This window comes from Chionomys nivalis, chromosome 16 (assembly GCF_950005125.1).
Source record: "Chionomys nivalis chromosome 16, mChiNiv1.1, whole genome shotgun sequence".
Lineage (NCBI taxonomy): Eukaryota > Metazoa > Chordata > Mammalia > Rodentia > Cricetidae > Chionomys > Chionomys nivalis.
In genome coordinates, this window is record NC_080101.1 from 21,841,143 (window position 1) to 21,865,678 (window position 24,536).

The 24,536-nt window shown below is 41.4% G+C and overlaps 2 protein-coding genes across 3 annotated transcripts; one reads left to right on the forward strand and one right to left on the reverse strand.

Annotated features, from left to right (window-relative positions):
- Window positions 1-7,010: 7,010 nt before the first annotated feature.
- Window positions 7,011-16,219, reverse strand: Znf189 (zinc finger protein 189). Of its 2 annotated transcripts, none has more exons than XM_057791216.1 (3): window positions 15,923-16,219; window positions 15,094-15,175; window positions 7,011-9,653 (listed from the first exon to the last, which is right to left on the reverse strand). In XM_057791216.1, exons 1-3 carry the CDS (start codon window positions 15,953-15,955, stop codon window positions 7,945-7,947), a joined length of 1,824 nt encoding a protein of 607 aa, XP_057647199.1. In that variant the 5' UTR covers window positions 15,956-16,219; the 3' UTR covers window positions 7,011-7,944. The 2 variants fall into 2 exon arrangements, with proteins under 2 accessions (XP_057647199.1, XP_057647198.1); XM_057791215.1 differs by having other exon boundaries at window positions 15,094-15,178.
- A 211-nt stretch (window positions 16,220-16,430) lies between these two features.
- On the forward strand, window positions 16,431-24,008 carry Mrpl50 (mitochondrial ribosomal protein L50). Its single transcript, XM_057790235.1, has 2 exons — window positions 16,431-16,535; window positions 20,163-24,008. Exons 1-2 carry the CDS (start codon window positions 16,444-16,446, stop codon window positions 20,551-20,553), a joined length of 483 nt encoding a protein of 160 aa, XP_057646218.1. The 5' UTR covers window positions 16,431-16,443; the 3' UTR covers window positions 20,554-24,008.
- The last annotated feature ends 528 nt before the right edge of the window (window positions 24,009-24,536 follow it).

Sequence of the window (24,536 nt, forward strand, 5' to 3'; positions counted from 1 at the left end):
ATAAAGCATGTACAAACCTTCAGTTGGTACTGTTCGCCTTTCTACTCCTGTTAACATGCTCTGCGTTTTACCGTCTTTGACTGTGATAGATATGACTGGGATTGACAGTTAGGATCCTCAGCTCTGGATAGTCATTGAAGACAAATGGCTCACGTTTCCTATTTGCTGAATGACACTAGAAACTCTAAGAGATCAGATAGAAATTCTTTTAGTGGTCCCAGTGTGCAGCCATGGGTGAGAACAGCCAGTCTAGACTTCTGGTTTGAGGATATTTGAAAGGACTAAGCTGCCGCAGAGAATCATCTCTGTGGTGTGCAAGACATGACTCAACGCACTTTATGACTTGGTGCGTTCCTCTTCAAGGACCCAGGCTTCGTGACACAGAACTGTATTTTCCTCTCCAAGTCACGCTTGTTCCCTGGGTGTGCAATAAACAATAGTCACACAATTTTAGCTTTTGGCTGCCAATGTTCAGACCTAATTTTCAAAAAAAAAAGTTTAAAGAAATCACAATCACAAGAGAATTTGAATACTGAAACTTTGGAAGATACAGAAAGAAGGGTTCTCCTGATAGGAGTTGGGTTATATGATGAGTGGGGAAGGGAAAAAGCAGAGGGAATTAGAAATATTGCCTACCACAAACGTGTTGAGAAGTAATGTCTTAGATGATGAAGAAACCAGACACAGTTAAAAATACATACCTATAATTAAATTATAGGAGGTGGCTAACTAAATTTCTTGAATAATATAAAGACAAATGGTGTTACAATAAGTGAATAAAGAAACAAAGACATAAACATATGATTCGGAGGATTAAGAGAATTCATCCCAGAGGAGTTCTTCTAAGAAGTCCTGGAAATGAGGCATAGGAAAGTGACCTTTACTTATTATGTGTCATCTACATTTGAATATTTGCTCCCATACTTGTCAGTACCTCCCTAGAAACTAATCTATTTATCAAAGTAATTCAAAACTGACCTTAATTATAGATCTAGATCATTTAGCAAAGGGCTTCTATTTTGCAGATAAAGCCTAGAGCATTTATATTACTTGCCAACGGTTGACCAGGCAATACAATGCTGAGAAGTTAGGCATCAGATCTATATGAATACAGAGCCAGGAAGGGAGGTCACTGGAAAATTGCTGTCAGCGTTCAATAACTCTTCCATTGATGTAGACTCTTCCATCGGTGTGGATCAGCTTTTCTTACTGCATTCATTTTAGGCAGCAAGCAAAGCCTTATGCTCTGTATCATGAAGATTTGAGACAAAGCCTACAGTTTCTTCAGCCCTGGCCTTGAATAAACTTCTCTTTCAGTTTATCTCAGTAGAGCAGGTGAGGAGCACAGACCTCAGAGTCTAGACTTTTTTCAATCTGGGAAAACACAGTAGGTTCTTAGTGACGTTCTAGGCGTACAGAGGCATGACTCACTGGAGGATATCAGGACGGCACACTGACAAATGACACTACAGTGGTATCCAGATAAAGATCCAGGGAATAAAGAGGCAGAAAGAAAATTCAAACAAGTAGCTGAGGTGTTATCAAATCTGTGACAAAGCATGACAAAGAGGGATTAAATGGTAGGGCGGGGGAGTCACATTGGTAGACTGTTTGAATTTGGATTTACATTCCAGGAACTGGGTATTTTTTTTTTTTTTTTAGAAGGGACTACTTTCCATTCAACTTCTTTGCATTAGAATTTTCAAATGTTTCCGTTGTCCTTCTCAGATTAGAATTTGCCAGTTGGAACATTACAATAGTGCTGGTTTTAATGAAATAAAAAGGAACTTCAGTACTCCCATATGCCACTGCCCTCAAAGCTTGTAGGTGGCACCTTGTGCGACAGATCTCTTCTTGCCTAAAAACTGCCTGGATCTATGCTAGAAACAAACCTTTTAGATGCTGTTAATGGCTAAGGATGAACTTATTATAATCAGGCTTTTCTCTTTGGTCAAGATCAGTTTACATTTTCCTGGGAGAGAGGATTTTTATACAGTACTTTGCCTAGCTGCTGTCTGATACACCTTTGTACTGAAGGGCTATACTTCTCATTGAAATCTTTTTTGCGTTCATTTCCTGAATTCTGAAGGGAACTATTACATGACTTTCAACTTCAGTTCCTACTCTCTCCCTGATCACCAAATAAATATATTAATAGATACTGAAATAAAATCTGACAATAAACAAAGTAATTAAGAGAAAGTATGTGTTAAGGGAAAATGATACCCTCAGGTCAAACAAGTCTATGCTGTAAAAAAAAGCTCAGAAGCCACTGACTGGGGCATAGTCAGTGGGGAGGAGAGGCCAGCTAGGTACTTGGTATAATACAGGAGGTGGTAGCATTTAAGTGAGGTACAGAAGCTGTAATTATGGGAAAGAAACTGAAAAATTTTCAACCATTAGCAATCTAAGGACCCTTTTCTTCTTGTGAGAGAAAACTATTTCAAATATGAGCCTACAGTATGCTTTTCAAAAACAAGATACTGAGATGATTTTTAACAATCATACTCTGTGTGACAAAGAGAATAAAAGTTTTCAAAACTTTACAGATATCAAAGGGGAAGGCATTAAGCCAGGCCAAAAATGGACTGCAGGTTCACCTGATTTAGCTCTGAGGGGTCTCACAGCAAGAGGAGCAAGCTGAGTTTCAGTGCCCTAATAAACCATCCAAAGTCTCAAATCCAGCTAGGGAGACTTGGGCTACTATAGTTTGAAAACTCCTCTTTGAAGGGAGCACAGATTTTGAATTTAGTGTGCAGGCTATTTTATGTCAACTTGGCCTGAACTAGAATCATTTGGGAAGAGGGAACCTCAATTGAGAAAACGACTCCATCAGATTGGCCTGTAGGCAAGTCTGTGGGGCATTTTCTTAATTAGTGATTGATGTGGGAGGCCCCAACTCACTATGGGCAGTACCACCCCCTGGGCAGGTGGTCCTAGGTGCTAAAAACAGGCTGAGCAAGCTATGGGGGAGCAAGTCCATATGCTGGATTCCTCTATGGCGTCTGTTTCAGTTCCTGATTCCAGGTCCCTGCTTGAGTTCTTGTCCTGACTTCCTGTCATGATGATGTGTAAGTTGTAACATAAAAGGAACCTTTTCCTGCCCAGGTTGTTTAGGGTCACACTGTTTTAGCACAGCAACAGACACCCTCGCATTCAAAGGCTGGCTTTCCCCTAACTATGGGCCCATGGACATGGCTTGTTTTCGTGTGTGTGTGTGTGTCAGTGTCTGTGTGTGTGTGTAATGTTTTCATCTATGTGTGCGTATTGTTGAGAGAATAAACATGTCAACAGGCCTGAGGCTGTCTGTGATCATTGGTGCAATAAAGATATTAATGTGTATGAGCATGGTGCTAACATTACATTTTCTCCATAAAATCTGAAAAGATCTGACTTTGGAAACACATGGTCTCAAGGAATTAGGATAAAGAATTGTGGACTTGTCCCCAGAACAGATTAGTTTATCTAAGCTTTAGTGAAACCATACTTGGTTAAGAGCTAGTTCCAGGACAGGCTCCAGAGTTACAGAGAAACCCTGTCTCAAAATAAATAAATAAATAAATATTAAAAAATTAGGAGTTCTAAGGAGCCTCATCGTTAGTTGAGATCTTGCCCTAGGAACCATTGGTATAAAATAAACTGAAAAGGTGTAGGGCAGGTGTAGCTTTGTAGAACTTTCAGCTGAGGCCTCTCAGCAGTAGTGCCCCCCCCCGCTGGGAACCAAGGATCTAACAACTACACATGCACGTACTAAAATGTTGGGAACTTTCCATCTCCCTGAGTCCTTGTGAGTGTTCTCCAAACAGAGCTCCGTTCCTGAAATTAGGACAAGATAACCCACAGATGTCCACAGATGTTTTGACTCAGTCCCTGGGAAAGAGACAAAGTAACCCTCAAATGTTTCCTCTTACCTCATCTGATCTGGCAACCACTCTCCAGCCAATTATTGGTAATAGTCCTTTGAATAAGCCAATCATAATAGTTGAAGAACTCCCCAGGCTCCCTCCTTGTTTCTGTGGTTTTTTACTTTAAAAGTAGCCTGTACCAGCCATTTGGGGTCTTTCTGGCTTCTCGAATGCTGAAAGACCCTGTCATGACAGAATTAATAAAATCCTCATGCTTTTACATCAACTGTGGTGTGAGAGATGGTTTCTTGGGGCAACTCCTCCTGATAGTTGGACTTCAGGGTTCAACAGCTTAATGAGTAGGGTGGTTTTAAAAATTACTAATTACTAATAAAAATTTAAAAATTACCTAATTCCTTGAGACCATGTGTTTGAGATTGTGTGGCTGCCATGTGGAAATGTGGAAGTCAGAGGACAAAATGCAGTCATTCTCTCAGTACATCAGGAAATCATGTCTTGGGAGCAAAGACCTTTATCTGCTAAGGCATCTGACATGCTGAATTTTTTTTACATAGTTTTACAAAAATAGTTTCAAAATTTATAACTGTAAAGTGACAATATAACAACAGAATGTACAGAAAATAGAATGTACAGGTATATTACCACATATATACAGTCTCAACACTTATGTAAACACGCAATATTTGTATATATAAGTCTCAACATGAACACATACAGTTTGAGGCTAGAAGGATGCTTGAGAATGAATTTTAGGATGTGTGGTTTTGATGGCTATTTTTGGTTGTCAATTTGACAATATCTGGAATAAACTGCAATCCAGAAATGGAGGGCACACTTGTTATCTGGCTCTTAAAGCAGGAAGACAACATGCCTTTGATTCAATCTTGAGGCTGGAAGACAGGGTCCTTGAGGTGGAAGGCACAGGCCTTTAATCTGGTTCTTCTGGTTCTTAAGGTGGGGAGGCACACTTTTAATCTGGGCCACACCTTCGGCTGGAAGCCTATCTAAAGATGACGACAGGAAGTGTTTGTGCATTCTTCACCTGCTTGCTGCTTGTCCTCACCTTGTCAGCCTATCCATTCCGTCACTGGCATCAAAGCCTACTTCCTTGGGATTCCAGCATTTACAGAAGACCAGCTGAGACACCCAACCTCATAGGACTGAGAAAGTACTAGATTGTAGAACTTTCCAGGCACAGCTAGCCATTGGACTGCAGCCTGTAAGTCATATATATATATATATATATATATATATATATATATATATATACTCTTCATGTAGAGAGAATCATTCCATAATTTCTGTGACTCCAGAGAATCCTAATAGAGATTTTAGTACCAAATGTGGGGTTATTTATCTATGAGAGACCTGACCACTTTGGAGAGTAATGTGGAAAGATTTTGGAACTTTAGGCTAGAAGGACCATTGGGTGTGAAGTGGGATGTTCTTTAGGAGCTTGGAAGATAAAGAATATTGAGAGCAGTGTAGCGGATGGAGGACTGGCTTGCGAAGTTTCAGTGGGAAGTTTAAAGACTCTATCAGGGCCATTTGTTATTTTGAATTAAAATTATGTGGTTCTGGTTAGCTGGGGCTGAAGAATCAGCTCTGATACCAGAACTACTGAAGCAAAGCTTTGCTTTGCTGGAATGCTCGATGTTGGCCAGCTGGAGCTGAGAAATTAGCAGTAATTAAGAAGAGACAAACATCAAGGTGGAATCTTCTGGGAAGTGTTTCCTGAGAATGCAGAGAAGCCATGTTCCAGAAGCAGCCAAGGTTGTACCTTGTGTTGGCAGCAGCACTTTGGTAATGTATAAGCATCACCCAGGTGGTGCTGGTTTTGAAGGCATGAAGGGGTCATGACGAGCAGCTGAGGCTTGGCACTATGAGAGAACAGGAAAGGCCACTGGTGAAGGTGCAGCTTCAGTAGCAGTTGAAGGCCCAGGACTGAAGGGGTCAGGCAAAGGAAGTGGAGGGCTGGCACCATGAAAAAAGCATTTGAGAGGCTATTGGTGAAAGTGCAGCCCAGTTGTAGCAAGGGACCCCAATATTTGGGAAAGCCAGTACCAAGGAAAGACCAGTAAGAACAGCAGCAGTAGTGTGGGGTCAGCTGAAGCCTAAAAGACAAGCTGTGTGTGTTGCAAAGGGCAGAGCCGGAGAAGTGACCCAATACCTGTGAAGGAGTTTAGAAGATCGGGAGTGAATCCCAGATAACTGGACATTGAACTATTTATACTACTGGAGTTTGGTTTTGCTTAGTTCAGATTGTGACTGTGCCCTCATTTTTCCCTCTTGCATGAATGTATTTTACTGGAGCCTACAGTTGAGAGAGTTTGAATTTTTTAAGAGATTGGATATTTTAAAGGGATGAAATTTTAATGTATTTGAATTTGTAAAGACTGTGGGACTTTGAAAGTTATTTGTCTTGTTTATGCGAGATCTTGGGGGTGAATAAGAAAGGAAGAATTGTTGCTTAATAGTGATGTGCTTGTGTGTCAAGTTGACAAGGGATCAGTTGTACTGGCTGGCTTTGTGTGTCAACTCCACACAAGCTTGTGTCATCAAAGAGGAAGAAGCTTCAGTTCAAGAAGTGCCGTCAATGAGTAAGGCATTTCTCACTTAATGATCAATGGGGGAGGGCCCAGCCCATTGTGGGTGGTGCTATCCCTGGGCTGGTGGCCCTGGGTTCTATATAAAAGCAGGCTGAGCAAGCCATAGGCAGCAAATCAGTATGGAGGACACTTCCATGGCCTCTGCATCAGCTCCCGCCTGCAGGATCCTGCCCTGTTTGAGTTCTTGTCCTGACTTCCTTCAGTGATAAACAGCAATGTGGAAATGTAGACCAAATAAACCCTTTCTTCCCCAACTTGCTTTCTGGTCATGGTGTTTTGTGGCAGCAAACAGAAACCCTAATTAAGACAGTGGTATGTAGAAAAACATTTGCTCAAATTACCAGCGTTAGGGTCAAGGTTCTGATGCTCAGGTATTGAAGTACCCAGATTTAATCTTATGTTAAAGTACTCAGAAAAATGCTAATGCATCACAGAGAGAACAATAGGAATTTTCTTCAAACCTTCCACTCTGATTTTCAAAACATGGAAGTCTACTAGGGCTGATATTACCCTAAAGCAACTGAAAACACAAAGCCAAAACCCAAACAGGTTTTAATGATTAAGATATATAAATTAATAAGCATATAAGTTTTAACTAAAAAAAGACCTAGAATCAAGAACAAAGATTTAAAACTTGGATGCAAATCTACCATAAAACCTAAAAAAATACCAAAATATCTAAACTTTTTAGCATATACTTTAGGTCTTTTTTATGTCCAATTCTTGGTAATCAAAATATGTACACTTTCACATGTTCCTGATTATGCAGGAATAAATTTATATTGATATAATATTACAAACAGGTTTCACAGATGGCACAACACAAAATAAACCAGTAATCTATCTTTTGGAGCCCATTTTGGGGGTCAGGGGAAGACTCCCAAATACTCCTTATAACAACTTTATTGGTTTAATTGCCTACAAAGACCTTTACAACTTGATCCACTCATTTTATCACCCAGGGAAGCAGGGGAGTTTCCACCTTTCACAACTAATTTTCCACACAACTTTTTTAGACAGCGATAAAGAGTGTATGGTGACTTTGAACATATCTGGACTTTCCCAAATTACATTTGCTTACTCACTGAGGTTTGACTTGTAGAACTGAAGGGTAACTCTAGGAGATGGGAACACAAGACTTCCTGAATTATTTCCACTTTCTATCAGTTGTTCCTAGTTCCCTTGCATTAATTCACTTGGTCCTTTAGAACATTTATGATTTGTCCAGTCAACTCCCCTAAAAGGTTAGGTTTAGACAGACCAACAAATCTCTGTGGGTACAAAAACCAAGAGTAATCGTTAAGTCAGTTTTCCACAGGCACTGCCCACTATTTATAGGATCTTTTGAAACTATTTGCACAAGGCCAAGGAAAAATTGCTTTATCACTATATCTGACCCACACTGGAGCCATACTAAAACTGCACTTCGGTAGCTAGTCTCAAGTTTGGGCACACAAGTGTCTCTAATTTTACTGCATCCACAGAATATGCAACTTTTGATGCTGAATTAGAGACAGCTGACAATGAAAGGCTTCACCACAAGCGTCACACTCGTAGACTTCCTGGGCTCTCAGCTCTCTGTGGATCTTCTGGTGGTTGACGAGGCTGCGCTGTTGACTAAAACTTTTGTCACACTGCTCACACCTGTAAGGTTTCTCTCCTGTATGGATTCTCTGGTGCTGAATGAGACCCGAGTTCCTGCTAAAGGCTTTCCCACATTCCTCACATTTATGGGGTTTATTACCGGTGTGAACACCCTGATGTCGGATAAGATTACAAAGCTGACTGAAACTTTTGCCACACTGCCTGCACAAGTAAGGTCTCTCACCAGTGTGGATTCTCTGATGCTCAATGAGGAACGAGCTCCGACTAAAGCTTTTCCCACAGACAGTACACAGGTAGGGCTTCTCACCCGTGTGGATCCTTTGATGCTGTACAAGATGCGCACTGACACTGAAGGTTTTCCCACACTCCTCACATTTGTAAGATTTTTCCTTGGGGTAGGCGTCCTGCTGTGCATCAAGACTGCCATTAGGATCAAAACTTTCCTTAGCCTCACTGTATGGAGAAGCCTTTTCCCTGACGTGTATTCTCTGATGCTGAATTAGTCCTGAGCTTCTGCTGAAGGCTTTTCCACATTCTTCACACTTGTGGGGTTTATCTCCTGTGTGGATTCTCTGATGACGAGTAAGGTTGCAAAGCTGACTGAAGCTCTTCCCGCACTCTTTGCATTGATAAGGACGCTCACCAGTATGGATTCTCTGATGTTCAATAAGAAATGAGCTCCGACTGAAACTTTTCCCACATTCAATACAAAGAAAAGGCTTCTCCCCAGTGTGTATTTTTTGGTGTTGTATAAGGTATGTACTTAATCTAAAAGCTTTCCCGCAGTCAGCACACTTATGAGGCCGTTCTCCAGTATGGATTCTCTGGTGTTCCACGAGCAGTGAGTTTCGGCTGAAACTTTTCTTGCATTTGGTACAGTGATAGGGTTTCTCTCCAGTGTGTGTTCTCTGGTGCTCAATAAGGTGTGATTTCCAACTGAAGGCTTTTCCACAGTCACTGCATTTATGGGGTTTCTCGCCTGTGTGGATCCTCTGATGTTTAACAAGGCTCCTTCTCTGGCTGAAGCTCTGTTTACACTGACTACACTGGTAAGGCCTCTCTCCAGTGTGGATTCTCTGGTGTCTGATAAGAGTGGAGCTGACGCTAAAGGTTTTCCCACAGTAACTGCACTCATAGGGCCTTTCCCCCGTGTGGATTCTCTGGTGTTCGATAACAAAGGAGCTCCGACTGAAGCTCTTCCCACACTCGGTGCACTGGAAAGGCTTCTCACCAGTATGGACCCTCTGATGCTGAATGAAATGCGCCTTGCGGACAAAACCCTTTCCACACTCTTCACATTTATGACACTTCTCTTCCGAGTTTGGTCTCTTTCGAACATTAGCGTGTCCTCTGAACTTTTTCTGTTCCTGGGTCAGAGATTCAGGTGGTATTTCCCATAAGAAGATCCCTCTTTGTTTATCTAGCCTACCAACAAGTTCAAACGTTTCTCCACCTGTAGGATCCTGGTCAATTTCACTTTTGATTCTTGTTACTATTACACCTGCTGGTTCTATGCCTTCCTCAATTTCTTCTTTCACAGCTGGCTCTTCATCTTTATTTCTGTTTAAAACATCTGAAATATTTGTAAATAAAAAATATGATTATCAGGCAAGCTCTTTCATGGCAAAGAGAAATTATTAGAAAAACAAGGTCACAAAGATAAACCAACCTACTAATTAGTAAACATACTAAATAATGTGTGTTTTATCTTTTACTATTTCAGTTTTTGGGTTTTTGTTTGTTTGTTTTTCGAAACAGGTTTCTCTGTGTAACAGCCCTAGCTGTCCTAGAACTAGCTCTGTATACCAGGCTGACCTCAAACTCACAGAAATCTACCTGCCTCTGCCTCCCACTTGGATTAAAGGCTTGCCACTACCCAGTCCACTACTTCAGTTTTAAAATTAATTCATAATACATATTTATCAAACAATCTTACAAAGAGGCAAGATATATTGTCTAGACTGGCCTTGAAATCTTGGGCTCATGAGATTCTATTTCAGCATTCTTTGTAGATGGGACTATAGACGTGTGTCACTATTCTTGGTTTAGTATTAGTTAACATTAGTTATCTGATTAATTTACTGTTGTTTAGTTTTTATAGCAGTGTGACTATCAAAGAAATAATACCATGGCAAGAAGACAGCAAGTTCAGGAAACCTAGGATGGGAAAGCGTTATTGGGATATGAACAGACAAACGGCTGAGAGGAAAGAACACGTAAGAGGGTCCTAGGAGGGATGAAGGACAAAGAGCCTGAGAGTCTACAGTTAATTTATTAACCAGAATTTACCGACCATCTATCTAAATATTAAGTTCTGAGCTAGGATTCATAGATCAGACACAAAATACTACCAAATGAAATGACGTTAAGTGAAACTGGAGAGAAAATACTAATAATGATTACAAGTTATTAAGTAAATAGCAGCACCTAGAATAAAGAATTGGGATATCTATTCATAAGAATGAAATAAACTATATTCATAGTTGGTGGAAAAAAATGAAAAAATGTAGTCTATGCTAGATGCTAGTAAATACTATAGAAAAGTGAAAGATGGATCTTTAGAGTAGTAGCAAAATAATAAACTTAGGAAAAAATGTAATTAAAAAGGTACAAGATTAGAAAAAGGAATAGCAGCATGCTCCTATAATCCTAACACTCAAAGAGACTGAAGCAGGAAAACTACTGTAGTTTGAGGCCACCTGTGCTGATGAGATTATATGTCATGCCTCTACGTCTTCCCATCCTGTGCTCACAATTAAATTATCTCCAACAGGCAAGCTGACTCAAAGTGGGTCTCTCTAGAAACCCAGAAATGGAAAAACTAGTTAAAATGAATACAACTAGAATGTGAACACAGTGGTTAAAAAGAACAGAAACATGTGGACAGAGGAAGAAAGACTAGTTGGCCAAGGAAAAGATATGGCAAAAAAGTTACATGGACTGAATGTTGTACCCTCTCTGTTGCAATCCTAAACCCCAATGTGTTAATGTGTTAAGATTTGGAAGGGGGTTCTCTCTCTTTCTCTCTGTCTCTCATATGAAAATATAATCTTTATTTATAGAAATAAAAGTGAATGTAATCTTAGTACCAAGGTACACACACACATATACACACACAAAGACAAAAAAATTACTGTGATGATTTTGGAATCTGCCTACAATGTAAACACCAAAACCATTATTAGAACATATATTAATGTAAATGTGGCCTATAAACAATTTTATGTACTTTGAAGTCTTAAATTTTTATGTATTTATTTTTTAATTTCATTTTATATTCCACCACAGTTCTCTTTCCCATCTCCACCACCCCTTATCCCCCTCACATCCCTGCCAGCCTACCTCCTGACCACTCCTCCCAGAGGGTAAGGCCTCTCATGGGAAATCAACAAAGCCTGGCAGATTAAGTTGAGGTAGGACCACCCCCCACCCCCGCATTAAGGCGGAGTATGGTATCCCACCACCATAGGGAACTGGCTCTGAAAAGCTAGCTCATGCACCAGGGATAGATCTTGGTCCCACCATAGGGAATTGGCTCTGAAAAGCTAGCTCATGCACCAGGGATAGATCTCGGTCCCACTGCCAGCAGCCAGAACGGGGTTCTCTTAAAAAAGAAATCAGGTTTAGATGAGATCAGGAAGTGGGGTCTTCAGGATAGAATCCAGAGTCCTTGTGAGAACAAAGACAAACGTCCTCCTCCCCAGGTCACACGAGGACAAAGGAGGCAGTCCTTTTCACTGCAGAGGGTCTCCATCAGAACTCAGTGTATCCGCACCTTGAGCTTCAACTTCCTAGTCTACAGAACTAGATAAATAGAGGCTGGAGAGATGATGGCTCAGTGGTTAAGAGCACTGACTTCTCTTCCAGAGGACCCAGGTTCAAATCCTAGCACCCACATGGTAGCTCACAATTGTCTGTAGCTCTAGTTCCAGGGAATCTGACACCCATGGCAAAACACCTATAAACATGAAAATAAAAAACAAAAATAAGAAGAAAAACTTGCTTAGGTTGCTTGACATGAAGGGCATACAGAGTAGCATGAAACAGCTCTCATTAAAAAAAAGAGAAAAACCCTGTCTCAAAAACAAAAAACAAAAAACAAAAAAAAAGAAAGGAAAGGAAAGAAAAAAAAGAGATAGATTAAATAACAGTGTTTACACCATCCAGGCTACAGTCTTTTGTTATAGTACAATTCCTTACTTTTTGAAACTGAGTCAACTTCACTTTTCAGTACTATTCTGATCAGCTATAATGATGCCTATATATTCTATCATAGATATGTCCCTATTTAAAAAAATCTCCTTCCTGGATTAGACTAGCATGGATAAGATCTTTAAATAAGGCTAATGATATAATAGCTGAGAAAATATCTGCCGAGGGTAACATGAAAGTGAATCGACTTTAGACCTGTAGTTGTGACAGTTTTCAGTAAAGGACCAAACATTCTAGCTAAATGGTTCCTGCCACTGCAGCTCAAAAGTATTAAAGACATTACATCGAGGAATGGTTTATCTCTTTCAATAAAAATTGATTTATGAAAACAGGCTGTGGGACAGATTTGATCTGTTGGCCATAGTTGATAACTTTACTATCTAAAAAAATTATAAAACGGTCAGTTTTCTTGGCTAACAAAATGGGAAAATGGCGAAGAACTGGAATTTGTAGGCCTAGTGCAGTGTTTAATAACTGTTAACTGAATGAATACATGAACTGGGGAGAGAACATGGCTGGGGGGGACACGGTCAGAGTTCAAGGTTTTGTAGGCTCAACGATTCTCAGTTCTGACAAGATGCAATGAGTCAATAGAATAAAAGCCAAAAACAAAGTGATTAGCTATCAGCTGTATCATCAATGTAGTTATTAAGATTTTAAAGAAAAACCAGCATGAAAAAGTTGATCTAAAGGAGGAAAGCGCTGTTTGGGAAGACAGATGGAATGGAGGAGAACCCTGCATTGGACCAGTAGGGTAACAGCAGTCTCTGGGTAAGGGAGCACCAGTCAAGGGGACGGAAGTGGGGTCTGTTGAAGAGCATGAAGAGACTGTGGCAGGAGAGAATATGAACAGTGAAATATTTAAGAGTAAATAAAGAAGAAAGCAAGATCACCAAAGGACTCGCTGCTCTACCTTTGCCAGTGTGTGTATTTCCATATATGAGATGCAGGGAGGCCGGGCACTGCCCTGTTCTGTCAGCCAGGTACCCTTCCCATACCCTCCATGGAGCTCAGCTAGCAGTGAGCCAGGCACACCAGCAAGAGAAAATCACTGGTTCACTTAAATTTCTTTTTCCCCAAACTGGGCAGACCATGATGCAAGCCTATCATAAGAACAGAGGTTACGCAGGGCGACACACTGGGGATGCACCTCGCTGGCAGAAAGGCTGCTTAGCATAAACAAGGCCCTAGACTTGACCCCCAAAAACATCCTCCCAATTTCTTTAAGTAGCAGGAACCAAGAACTGAGGCTACCTCTCTGTTTCTGGTGAAAAGATGGAAGCTGTTTTAAGGGTGTGTAGACGAGGGGCACAGGAGCTAAGAATTCATGTCACTGAACTCTATTTTGTCTGTGAAATAGAAGGTGAAGCCCACAGAGTGATGGGGAAATTTTAAGTTTTGAAATTGCAACTAAAATTAATAGGAAAAGAAGCTTATCACATACAAAAAAGTTGTTGCGATATAAACCCAATGTAAATTAGGAGACACACATGCACACTATGGTGGGTATGATGGTGAATGCCTTTAATCCCTTAGAAATTCCCATCACACAAGAAGCAGAGGTGGGTGGAGCTCCGTGACCTTCAGGCCAGCCTTGTCTATAAAGTGAGTTCCAGATCAACCAGAGCTACACAGTGAGATCCTGTCTCAAAACAAACATGCCATCCTCATTTATAGGACGCTGATTCTTTAGTGAGAAAAATTTTCCTGCGGTGCTTGGGTATTAGGTAGAAGGGGGCAAAAGGGACAGATCTTCTAATATATACAAGATTTGAAATTTGCATAATAAACATAGCATAATATCAAAATGGCCAGACAACATGCTGCTGATTATAAGAGACCTTCCCAAGTCAGGAAGGGGCCGAAACCACAGGGAAGACACAAACACACCCAGAGGCAGGAAGGACATCAAGAATGAATAGGTGTAAGTGGAAAGGGGAAGGAGAGATGGCAAGGCAAGCTACAGTTAAGCTCCACCGGGGCAGGAAGCAAGCCTGTTTCACCTCTTTATTTAGTTATCGTCAACAACTGTTATTGATATAAGGAGTCAGAGAACAGAAAAGTGTGTTTTCAGACTTACTTGCTATAACAAAATTATGACCAGGATCAACGCTGTGAACACTTACTAAGCATGGAAAGCAGGATGCCTGGACTCTACGTGACTGAGATCCACTGGGGCTCACTTACTGACTGGGTTCAGCAAAGACTAAAAGACTCCCCCTCCCCACCAACCCCTCCAAGAAAAACCAGTTAACAGATGATGATAGTAAGAAACAGAATGGGTAGCGTAAGACTGGTGACGCAGGGGACGTGATCGGGAGGCCAGAGACACTTCGGGAGCGGCACTGAAGAGCTGGGAGAACAATCAACTTTGGTCTTCCAGCCTTGAGACAAAGCAACAGGAAGGACCAACGAGCAGCCCCCACTCGAGGCCTGCCAGAGAAGTGTTGTCCTTGGGGCTGGGCCAGGTTTCAGCGTAGGCCAGGAGGGGTAAGGAACACTGTGTGAGGAAACGCAGGCTCCAGAAGGCAGTGAAAAGGGGTGGGAGGAAAGCAGTGGGAAGACGGACCAGGAAGAAATGCACACAGCAATATCGGTGTGAGATTAGGAAGCTAGGAAACCTTGCATTTTGGTTACAAAGAAGCTAGGGATAAGAGAGTCATGGAAATAATTAAGGGCTGAGAAAGCTGCATCAGAATTTTGGAACGAAACAGTATTGACATTAGTAATGCCGGTTGAAGCGTTCTGACCATGAGTGTTAGCAACTTGTTAGATGTGTTAGAGAAACAACACAGTCTTACCGAGCGAGAGCAGGTTTCCGTAACTGTCCATCACGACATCTCTATACAGGCTCCTCCGCGCTGGATCCAGATAATCCCACTCCTCCTGGGTGAAGAAACATAGCCACACCCTCAAATGTCAGCGACTGCCTAAACAGTGATTTCGGTAGTCAGTTCCGGTTGTCTCAGGGCCAATACTACCAATGCAAGTGGTAGAAGCTATCACTTACCATGGTCCCATTCACTAGGAGGAACAAAGCACGCAATAGCATCAAAAGGTGACAATTCTTAGAACTGACTGGTACAGCCATGCACCCTCAGACTGGAAAGGAACTGATCTGAACCCGTGCCTTCCAAACTGAAGGCCCTTTCGGGTTTAGATATTACACAGTAATGGCACTACTATTTTAATTTTGGTTAACAGCCTCGAGACCTCACCAAACTCTCTCACCTCACAGTCCCTCTCTAATGGTCTACCCACACCAGCTCAAGTCCATTAAGTCCCTAAGCATCCACCTTGAGTTCGGACATCATGCCAGCTGCAGAAGACAGGAGGGCAAAAAAAAAAGTGCCTCGCCTGGGAAATTCACAAATGAGAACTAACTTGGGGCAGTCTTAATTTTCTCCAGCCGATTTATCAAATTGCTCTTGGAAGAAAAATTAAAAAGAGCCCGTGGACAGTTTGCAAGTGAACTAACTGCACCCTGAAGGAAGGGGTACACGGGCGGTTGGCTGGGGTTCTCCCTTAGAGCTGGCTGCCAGCAGATGGGGACTGGGGACGAGATGATGCGCGGCCTGGTCATCTTCGGGAGCGGCGAAATAACGGAGAGCTCTGGAAGGCGCAGCTCACCTTTGGCTCCAGCAGTGGGCTCGGGGTCGCCATCTCCTCGTTCCGGAACAGCAGCCACACAGCAATGGTGGCCTAGCCGACTGCTGGAAATTAGGCCCCGCCAAGACGAGGCTCATTCGATGTGTCCGGTGAGGTCCTGCATCGGTCTCGGAGCGGTCACGTTCCCAGGGGCATATCAGACATTGCGCCTGGCTGACCCCCAACTCCGAGCCACGTCTCCTGCCCGACTGTACAGTCTTTCAGGCCTCATGTAGTCTCCTTGTTGCCAATTTCTCCACCTCACAGTCTACAGTGCTACAACAGACCACCCCCTGAACCAGAAGGCGTTACCCGGAACGGTCACGGAACCTCTCCAACTACAACTCCCAATATGCATCGACAGCGCGCCACCTCCTTCTTCCGCAAATGGCAACTGGACTACATTTCCCGGTGTGCACCGGAATAGGCCACCACGGGGACCGCTGCAGTAAGCTCGCATCTGATTAGCTGATCAGGTGTGTCAGGGAGGACTCCTGTCGAAGATGGCGGCGCTGTGTGTGTGCCGGTTTGCTAGCAGAGGCTGGCTGTGGAACGGTGCCTTGGCTGCACGTAGGGACTTTTGGTCTCGATCCAGGTAAAGCTGGGGGTTTCTCAATGGGATCCGTCCCACGAAAGTCGCCAGAAGCTGAGGGACGAGCTCAGAGGGTTAAGATGGGTCGCTGGTCCCTAGCCTGCAGAAGTCAGCGTGGAGGAGAGGTCCGAGCGCAAAGCTTCGGCCTGCGTTTCCCCGGCTGGCAGAGCCTCTCCGTAATGGCTGCACTTTTCCCTCGCTTCTTCCTTTTCTTAGTAAGCAGCATCAACCACGTGTAAAAGGCACACTGGACGGATCAACCTAACATGTGAACCTAGGTGCTCAGTAAGCCACGCTCCTTCGCGGGGGGTGTGTTTAGCAAAATCAGAAATAAAGGCTCCCGCACAACGTTGTGTGTCTCTCCCCCACCACCGTGCTCGCTAGCGGTCCCTACCCCTACCCCCCCCCCCCATTTCATCGATGCATACAACAAGTAGTTTGTAAACGCCTTCCATTTCTCTTAAGTGTGTACAGTGCTCCAAGTCTCTTTCACGCAGCAGCACTGTGACTCGCGAAGGACCTGAGGACCACCGAAGGGATGCACACGCACGGTGCCTGTAGAATCCCTATTTACCTATAGTTTACCCACTGCATCATGTGGGGTCCATCTCTCTGATCTAGCTAATATTTAGGGCATGGAAACTTAACCGCTGGGACCTCAGGGACAACAAATATCGGAGGTTCGGATTTTGAGACATCACCTCGTGTCTTTAATAGCTCTCCTTTGGTTAGTGTCAAATGTCCCCAGTTCATGTTTCTGTTATTCACTCAGCAAATATTTTAGTGTCTGCTATATGGTAGATATTAAAGGTGTAGTGGTTAATTAGATCAAATCTTTGATCTCGTAAGAGGGGAGCCGTTGATGTTATGTTCATTTTTTAGTTACCTGTTCTGTAAGGTGTAAATAGATGTATTGATGTATATACGCATAGAGAAGAGATTTCTGCAGTCAGGCTAATTCCATCTCTCTGTAGCCTTTTTTTTTTTTTTTTAAGTGAAAACACAAAGATCATTGCTGTTTATTTATTGTCAGACACCATAGTTCTGGGATAGAATTTTAAACCGTAAGGTATGATTTCTTCCAGGATGTTCATACTCAAGATTGCTACAGCTATTCATGATTTAAGGTTGCTCAATATGGCTTTGAAAAATGTCATTTGATTTTTTTTTTAGAAATTGGGTTCAATATGTTAAGTAGTGCAGACATATTAACAATATTAACAATATTGATAAAATAGTATAAAAAACTGATTCTTCAGTCCACGAACATGGGATGTCTTTTCATTTATGTGTGTTTTCTGTTTCTTTCATCCGTGTTTTACAGTTTCTGGTGTATAGATTTTTAACCAACTTGGGTTATTTTTTTTCCTAAATATTTTCTTTTTTCCTGCTATTGTAAACAAACTTAATTTCTTGATTTTCTTTTGGAATAATTTATTATTTCTCTAAAGAAACTTGATTTTATTTATGTATATATGTGTATATATGAATCATACCCTTTGAGGCCAGAAGAGGGCATCAGATTCCCTGAGATTGGAGTTACAGGTAGCTGTGAGCTAGCAAGCTGGTGTGGATGCTGGGAACTGAACTCTGGAAGAGAAGCAGCAGCAAATTCTTATAGCGCTGAGCCATCTCTCTAGCCCCAAAGTACTGACTTTTTTTAAATGTTAATTTTGTATCCTGCAACTTTACTGGGTTGGTTTATTAGTTCTAGCAATTTCTTGTATGTGTTGCACAGTCTGAGGTTTTCTTCTGAGAGACTTTTGTCATCTGCAGAGACAAATTTATTTCTTTGTAACTTGGTTGCCTTATATTTCTTTTTCTTTTCTCGAGGCTCTTATGTCTTCTAGTATGATGCTATAGTGTTTGCAGAGGTTGAAGCAGAAGAATGATGAGTTCAAGGCCAGTGTACATAGGAAGGACTCCTCCAAAAATGTCTGAGACTGAGCACCCCTGCTTGTACCTCAGAAAACTGTTTTGTTAATAGTTCTCCCTCTCCCATTATGATTTTATCTTTGGGCTTCTAAATTATATTTATCTGATTGTGGTAGACTCTACCTATTTTGTTTAGAGCTTTGATCATGGATGAAGGTTAGGCTTTCTATCAGACACCTTTTCTGCTTCTTTGGAGATGATTATTTGATTTTGTTACTGTGGCATATATTATTGATTTGTGTATATTGAACAGACTTTGCAGTACAAGCAAGTGTCCTATTTAGTCAGTGTAGTCTTCTTTTAGGTGTTACTGAATTTGGTTTGCTTCTATTTTATTGAAGATTATTGCATCTCTGTTCATCAGAGAGATTGACTTGTAGTTTTCTTGTGCTGTCTTTGTCTGGCTTTAGTATCCTGGTTTTATACAATGAATTTGAAAGTATTTCTTCCCATTTTAGGGAGACCTAATGTCAGAGGGCTGGCATTAGTTCTTTTTTGAATGTGTTATCACATGAAGATACTGGATTCCAATCTTTATTTGGGATTTTTTGCTGTTTTGTTTTTCTTCAGTCCCTTATTTGCTGTTGACTGGCTTTTGCTTTCTACTCTTTCTTGATTAGAGCTACATGTCCCTAGGATCGTAACTGTTTAGTAGAATGGCCCCCTCACACACAGCAAGGAACTGTCCAATAAAAAAATGAGAAAATGTTTGGGACTGAGAAGTTCTGATCTTGTAAGTGAGGCAGTGTATAATCAAAATTGAAACTTGTATAGGATGGGATACAGTGGGCAGTGTAGACTGCTGTGAAGATCAAGGGAACTTAACATTTGATTAGAGTATCAGGTTAAAGTTCTTAGGACTTACAGGGTAAGCATAATTTCCGTAAGTAAAGATATATCAAAAGGATATATAACCTCAGCTAACAAGTCTCAGGAAAGTGGAAGTGTGTTTGGAAAACAGGATATAGTTTAGTTTGTACAGGCCTGTAATGTATATAAGAAATTGGTGGGAGGTAAATTTAGGGATAGCTCTTGGAGGATATGTTGACTAGTTTTATGTCAGATTGATATAAGTTTTAGAGTCATTTGAAAGAAGGAGCCTCAAGTGAGAAAATGTCTCTACCAGATTAGCCTGTGGTACATTTTCTTGCCGGAAAATTGTGGGAGGTGCCACCCGTGGGCAGGTAGTTCTGGGTGAACCATGGGAGCAGTGCAGTAATCAGCAGCCCTTCGGGGCCTCTGCATCAGTTCTTGCCTCCAGGTTCCTACTTTGAGTTCCTGCCCTGACGCCCCTCAGTGATGAACTGTGATCTGGAACTGTAAGATAAACCCTTCCCTCTGCAAGTGTCTTTTCGTCATGGTGTTTTATCACAGCAGTAGAAACCAAACTGAGACAGAGGATTAAGGCTCCTAGATAGAACAGTTTGCTTTATCTTTGTTGTTTACTTATTTTTAGAATTCTTACACGTATGTAAAATGTATGCTAAACTTTCGTTTTCTCTTCTAAACATTGATTCAACTGTATGTGTTTGAAGGATAGGTGAGCATTCTATCTTTTCTGCTCTCCACTCTGCTCAGAAAGTCTCAAGTACAGAGTATTTGATTTTGATTGCAAGGCAAGATTCAGTCCAATGTTTATTAGCTTCATTAAGATAATCAGCCAAAGATTCACATGTTTGCTTTTGATCATTCCAGAAAGGAGAAGGAGCCAGTGGTGGCTGAGGCAGTGGAAGAAGTGAAGACAGAACCTGTTTTGGTGTGTCCGCCCTTACGAAGCCGAGCGTACACACCTCCTGACGATCTCCAGAGTCGCTTGGAATCCTGTCTTAAAGAAGTTCTTGGTTCATCTCTTCCTAGTAATTGGCAAGACATCTCCCTGGATGATGGTCATGTGAAGTTCAGACTCTTGGCACATCTAGCTGATGACTTGGGCCATGCAGTGCCTAACTCCAGGCTTCACCAGATGTGCAGGGTCAGAGATGTTCTTGACTTCTATAATGTTCCATCAGTTCAAGACAGATCTAAGTTTGATGAACTCGTTGCCGGTAATTTGCCTCCCAATTTGAAAATCAGTTGGGGTTACTGAGCAGGTCAGCAGTTGACTGCATTGAGATGTTTGTACTCTCCTCACTGAGGTGGCCAACAAACCTTGTGAAGTGCTACCCTTCAGAACTCTTCTCAAACCTCCCTCCCTTTACTTTTTTGTTTTTTCCTATAGAAGAATATATCTTTTTTTTTTTTCTCATGGAGAATCAACAAAGAAAACATTTTCATATTTGCTAAAGCTATCCCGCCAGCCCCCAATAAAATCAAGTTTTGGTAATTTATGTAATGTTCTTATTCTGATGCTTATAGTCAGGGCTCTTGAGAGGAACAGGAGTGACAGGATGAATATGTATGTAAAGGGTTCATCAGATTAGCTTGCATTAGGATCTAGGTAGTCCATCAGTGGCTGTTCCATACTGGACAGGCTGAGAACCCAGGGTTGCTCAGTCCACGAGGCTGACTGTCTCAGCCAGCCTGCTGCTGAGGGCCTGGAGGATTCTTTGGAGAACTGCTCATCTCCAGACCATGCTGGCAGCCTGATGGAGCTGGTTCTCAGAGAAGCAGTGCAGCTATGGCAGGAACAGGATAGGTGCACTTGCCAGTGGGGTGAAGACAAGCAGGCAGAAAGCCAAACCTTCCTTCTGCATGGGTTCTGCCCACATGTGTGGTACATTTCCTTCTTGAGATATTTGTTCAAGAAAATCCCTCAGTAGAGTGGCAAGCTGCTTCTCTTAGTTGACTCCAGATCAGTCAGGTTGACAACCAGGATTACCTATCACACAAAAATGCTAATGAACTTGGATTTAAGATAGGAGGGCATCTCAAGTTCAGATGTTTCTTTGTCCGTTATATGGATAAAGTAGTAGTTGCAATAAAATATTCCAATCTTATTAAAGCTCATAGGTGAGGGATTGTTATAGATACATACGCAAATGAGGAAATGTATTAGATAGTTAACTGTGAATGTCTGCTATACATAAGACGTTTCACTGTGTTTAGTTCGTGATTAAAAATGAAAGAAAGTACACTGTATTCTGGGTTCATCTCTTGGATTAGAGCAGATTCATTAAAGTCTGTTGTCTTTACTTCTTGAAATTTACTTCATTGTATCTATTATTTTCTTAAAATGAGTGGTAGAATTGAAAAAAAGACTATTAAGTTTTAAAGAGTTATTACCACATTCTATTTTGCATAGTCTCAAAACGAAGCATATCTCAAACCATCTTTTCTATAACCTTGAAGGTGGCCTTAGGGTACCTATAATTAGTTATTAGATTGGCACATCTTTGTACTTTGATGTACTTAGTTTGTAGAGATTGTTTAAATAGATTGCCAGATAGATCTGAATGTCAAAATTAGTAATTATATAAAATATTGTTATAGGAAGATTTTAAGCATAGGAAATTGTTTATTCTCTTTCATTTGGGAACTTCCTTGAAGAAAAAATAATCATCATGATTAATTGCATATATAAATTTCAGCAGATTCACTGGGAAAAAGTAGTTGAGGTGGCGGAGATGGCTTGACCTGTAAGCCTGAAGACCTAGGTTTAAATCCCGGTTCCTATGCAAAAAGCTCAACATGGTTACAAGTGCCTGTACTTCCCAGTTAGAGAGTGGAGACAGGTGAATACCTAGAGCTGGGTGGCCCACTAGTCAAAAAAGTGAGGTTCTCATTTAGTAAGATACCTTACCTCAAGGCAATTAGGTGGAGAACAGAGAAAGGCAGGTCCTGCTCTGGCCTGCTCTGCACACGGGTGCATACCCTGACACATGACAGTGTCTAAAAGTGTCACAGCCTTTAATAATTACTAGGTACACAGCAATGGCATTACGTCATGAATTACTTTCAAAGTATTGGTGACTGGAGCCCTGAAGTTTAGACATAACAGCTCCTGTTTTCTGAGAACGAGATTCAGCATGGAAACGTTTGGGTTTGACGTTACAGAATTTGATTATCATGTTTCCCATACAATAATACTGGAAGTAAAGAGGTGGGAAGTCAGTTTGGAAACACTCATGGCTGCGACTGTGACGTACACTTCATGTGACTGTTAAGATAGACGCTGCTCCTCCACACCCCAGAGCAGTGCTGGTCATAGTGCCTAAGTGAATGGGTCACTTGGGGATCATGTTGCTGTCTGGAGTGATTGAAAGCTTCCTCATCTCTACAGTGCTCAGAAGTAGCATGGTCTCAGGGTCATGAAATGACGTTAAGCTGGCAGTGAAGCACCTTTCTGTAGAACAATTCTGCATATCTGTCAGTAGCTCTGGAGGGCGTCGTTGGTTTACACGTAGCTCATTACAGGGTTTCGGAATAGTGACCTTACGGTTCCGAAGGGAACAGGTTGGTTTGTTTACTGAGATAGCCAGACATACACGAAAGCTTTCTATTTTAAAAAACTTAGGATATGCAAAGGGTATAAGGTAACCAGTTTTACTTAGTTGGATGTGTGTTTGCATAAAACCCAATAAAATCATTAGCAATTCAACATAAGTGGTCTTACATAAACTACATGTTTAAAGTTTCAAGAAACATGAGACTCCCTCTCTTGCCGAGTTTTGTTTTAACATGGAAATTGTATGATTTCTGCAGTAACCACGCTTTAGAAAATAGAAAATACATCAAAAATGAGAAGAAAAAACTCACACCAGTATACAAATAATGTAATATTCTAATATACTACCAATAGAAAAATTGTATTTTCTGTATTTTTGTGTTTATTCTATGTGTTTGTGTTCATATATGTAGGTGTACTTGCACATATGTATAGGAATCCAAACCACAATCTTCCTGATTGCACAGCAAACACGCAACCAGTCTCTCTCCATCCCATAATTGACTTTTACTACTTTAGTTTTGTAGTATTGAACTCAGGGCTGGAAAAAAATGTTTTACGAGATCACAGTTCTGCAGTAGCTGCATTGACATTTTGTTTTTAAAGTAGTGGTCAGATAAGATCAAATAGTGGCAGAGGAGTTTTAAACAAACAAGAGATCAGGAAGATGGTTCAGCAGGTAACAGCACTTGTCACCAAGCCTGAGAACCTTAGGTCATTGTCCTCTGAACTTATGCAAACCCTGGTGCATGTGCAGCTGTCATGTACAACCATATATGTATGCACATGGATATATTGTGTATAATATGTTTTACATGAAACATACACATCTAAAAACAAAACTCCCAAAACAACGCAGAAAGGAAGGAGGGAAAGGGGGCTAGGTTCCCTACAACTACATGAATAGGTAACCAGATAAGGAGCGGGAGCAGGGGTTAAGCTGATGCCCTTTGCTCTCTGACCCAATGTAAACTGTAATGTCAAAAACATTTGGGGCTCTGGTCTTGGGCAATTGGGATTGTGCCCTTTTCCTTTACTCCTAGAAGTGGGAAAAGGAACATTGGTTGATTTGTAATCAATGCTGTTTTGAGTTGTTTGGAAATATGTTAAAAATCTCAACTAAATTAAAAATAAAAACCAGATTTTTTTTCCCTCCAGTGTTTGACATTTAGTGGTTTCCAAGATCAAATCCTCCTTTTGCTCCTTCCATAGTCTTGGAGAGCTCCGAAGTTCCCAGAGATGCTGGTAGTGCAGTGCTTTTTCAGATTTGCTTAGAAAGGGTGTCATCTGGGACCCATGATCTCTGGATATTTTTGAGGGACATGAAAGACTATCAGCAGTCATTTCATTCCCCTTTATGCTATCTGAATCTCCATGAGTAATTCTCCCTCTTTTTTAACACATTTCTAGAATGTACGTGCGTGCGTGCGTGTGTGTGTGTGTGTATAATTTTTTTCTAGAAAAAATTCTAGTCTGGAACACTAAACTATGCTGTTAATGCTTTATTTAATCTCGGTGAGTTCAGAACCAGACTGGTCTACAAAATGAGTCCCAGGACAGCTAGGGCTACACAGAGAAAACCTGTTTCAAGAAACCGAGAGGAGAGGGTGGGGGAGGAAAGATTTTCTTTTAAGATTAGGTTGATAATGTGTTAGAATTATACTGAAAACACTCGAAGTGGAAAC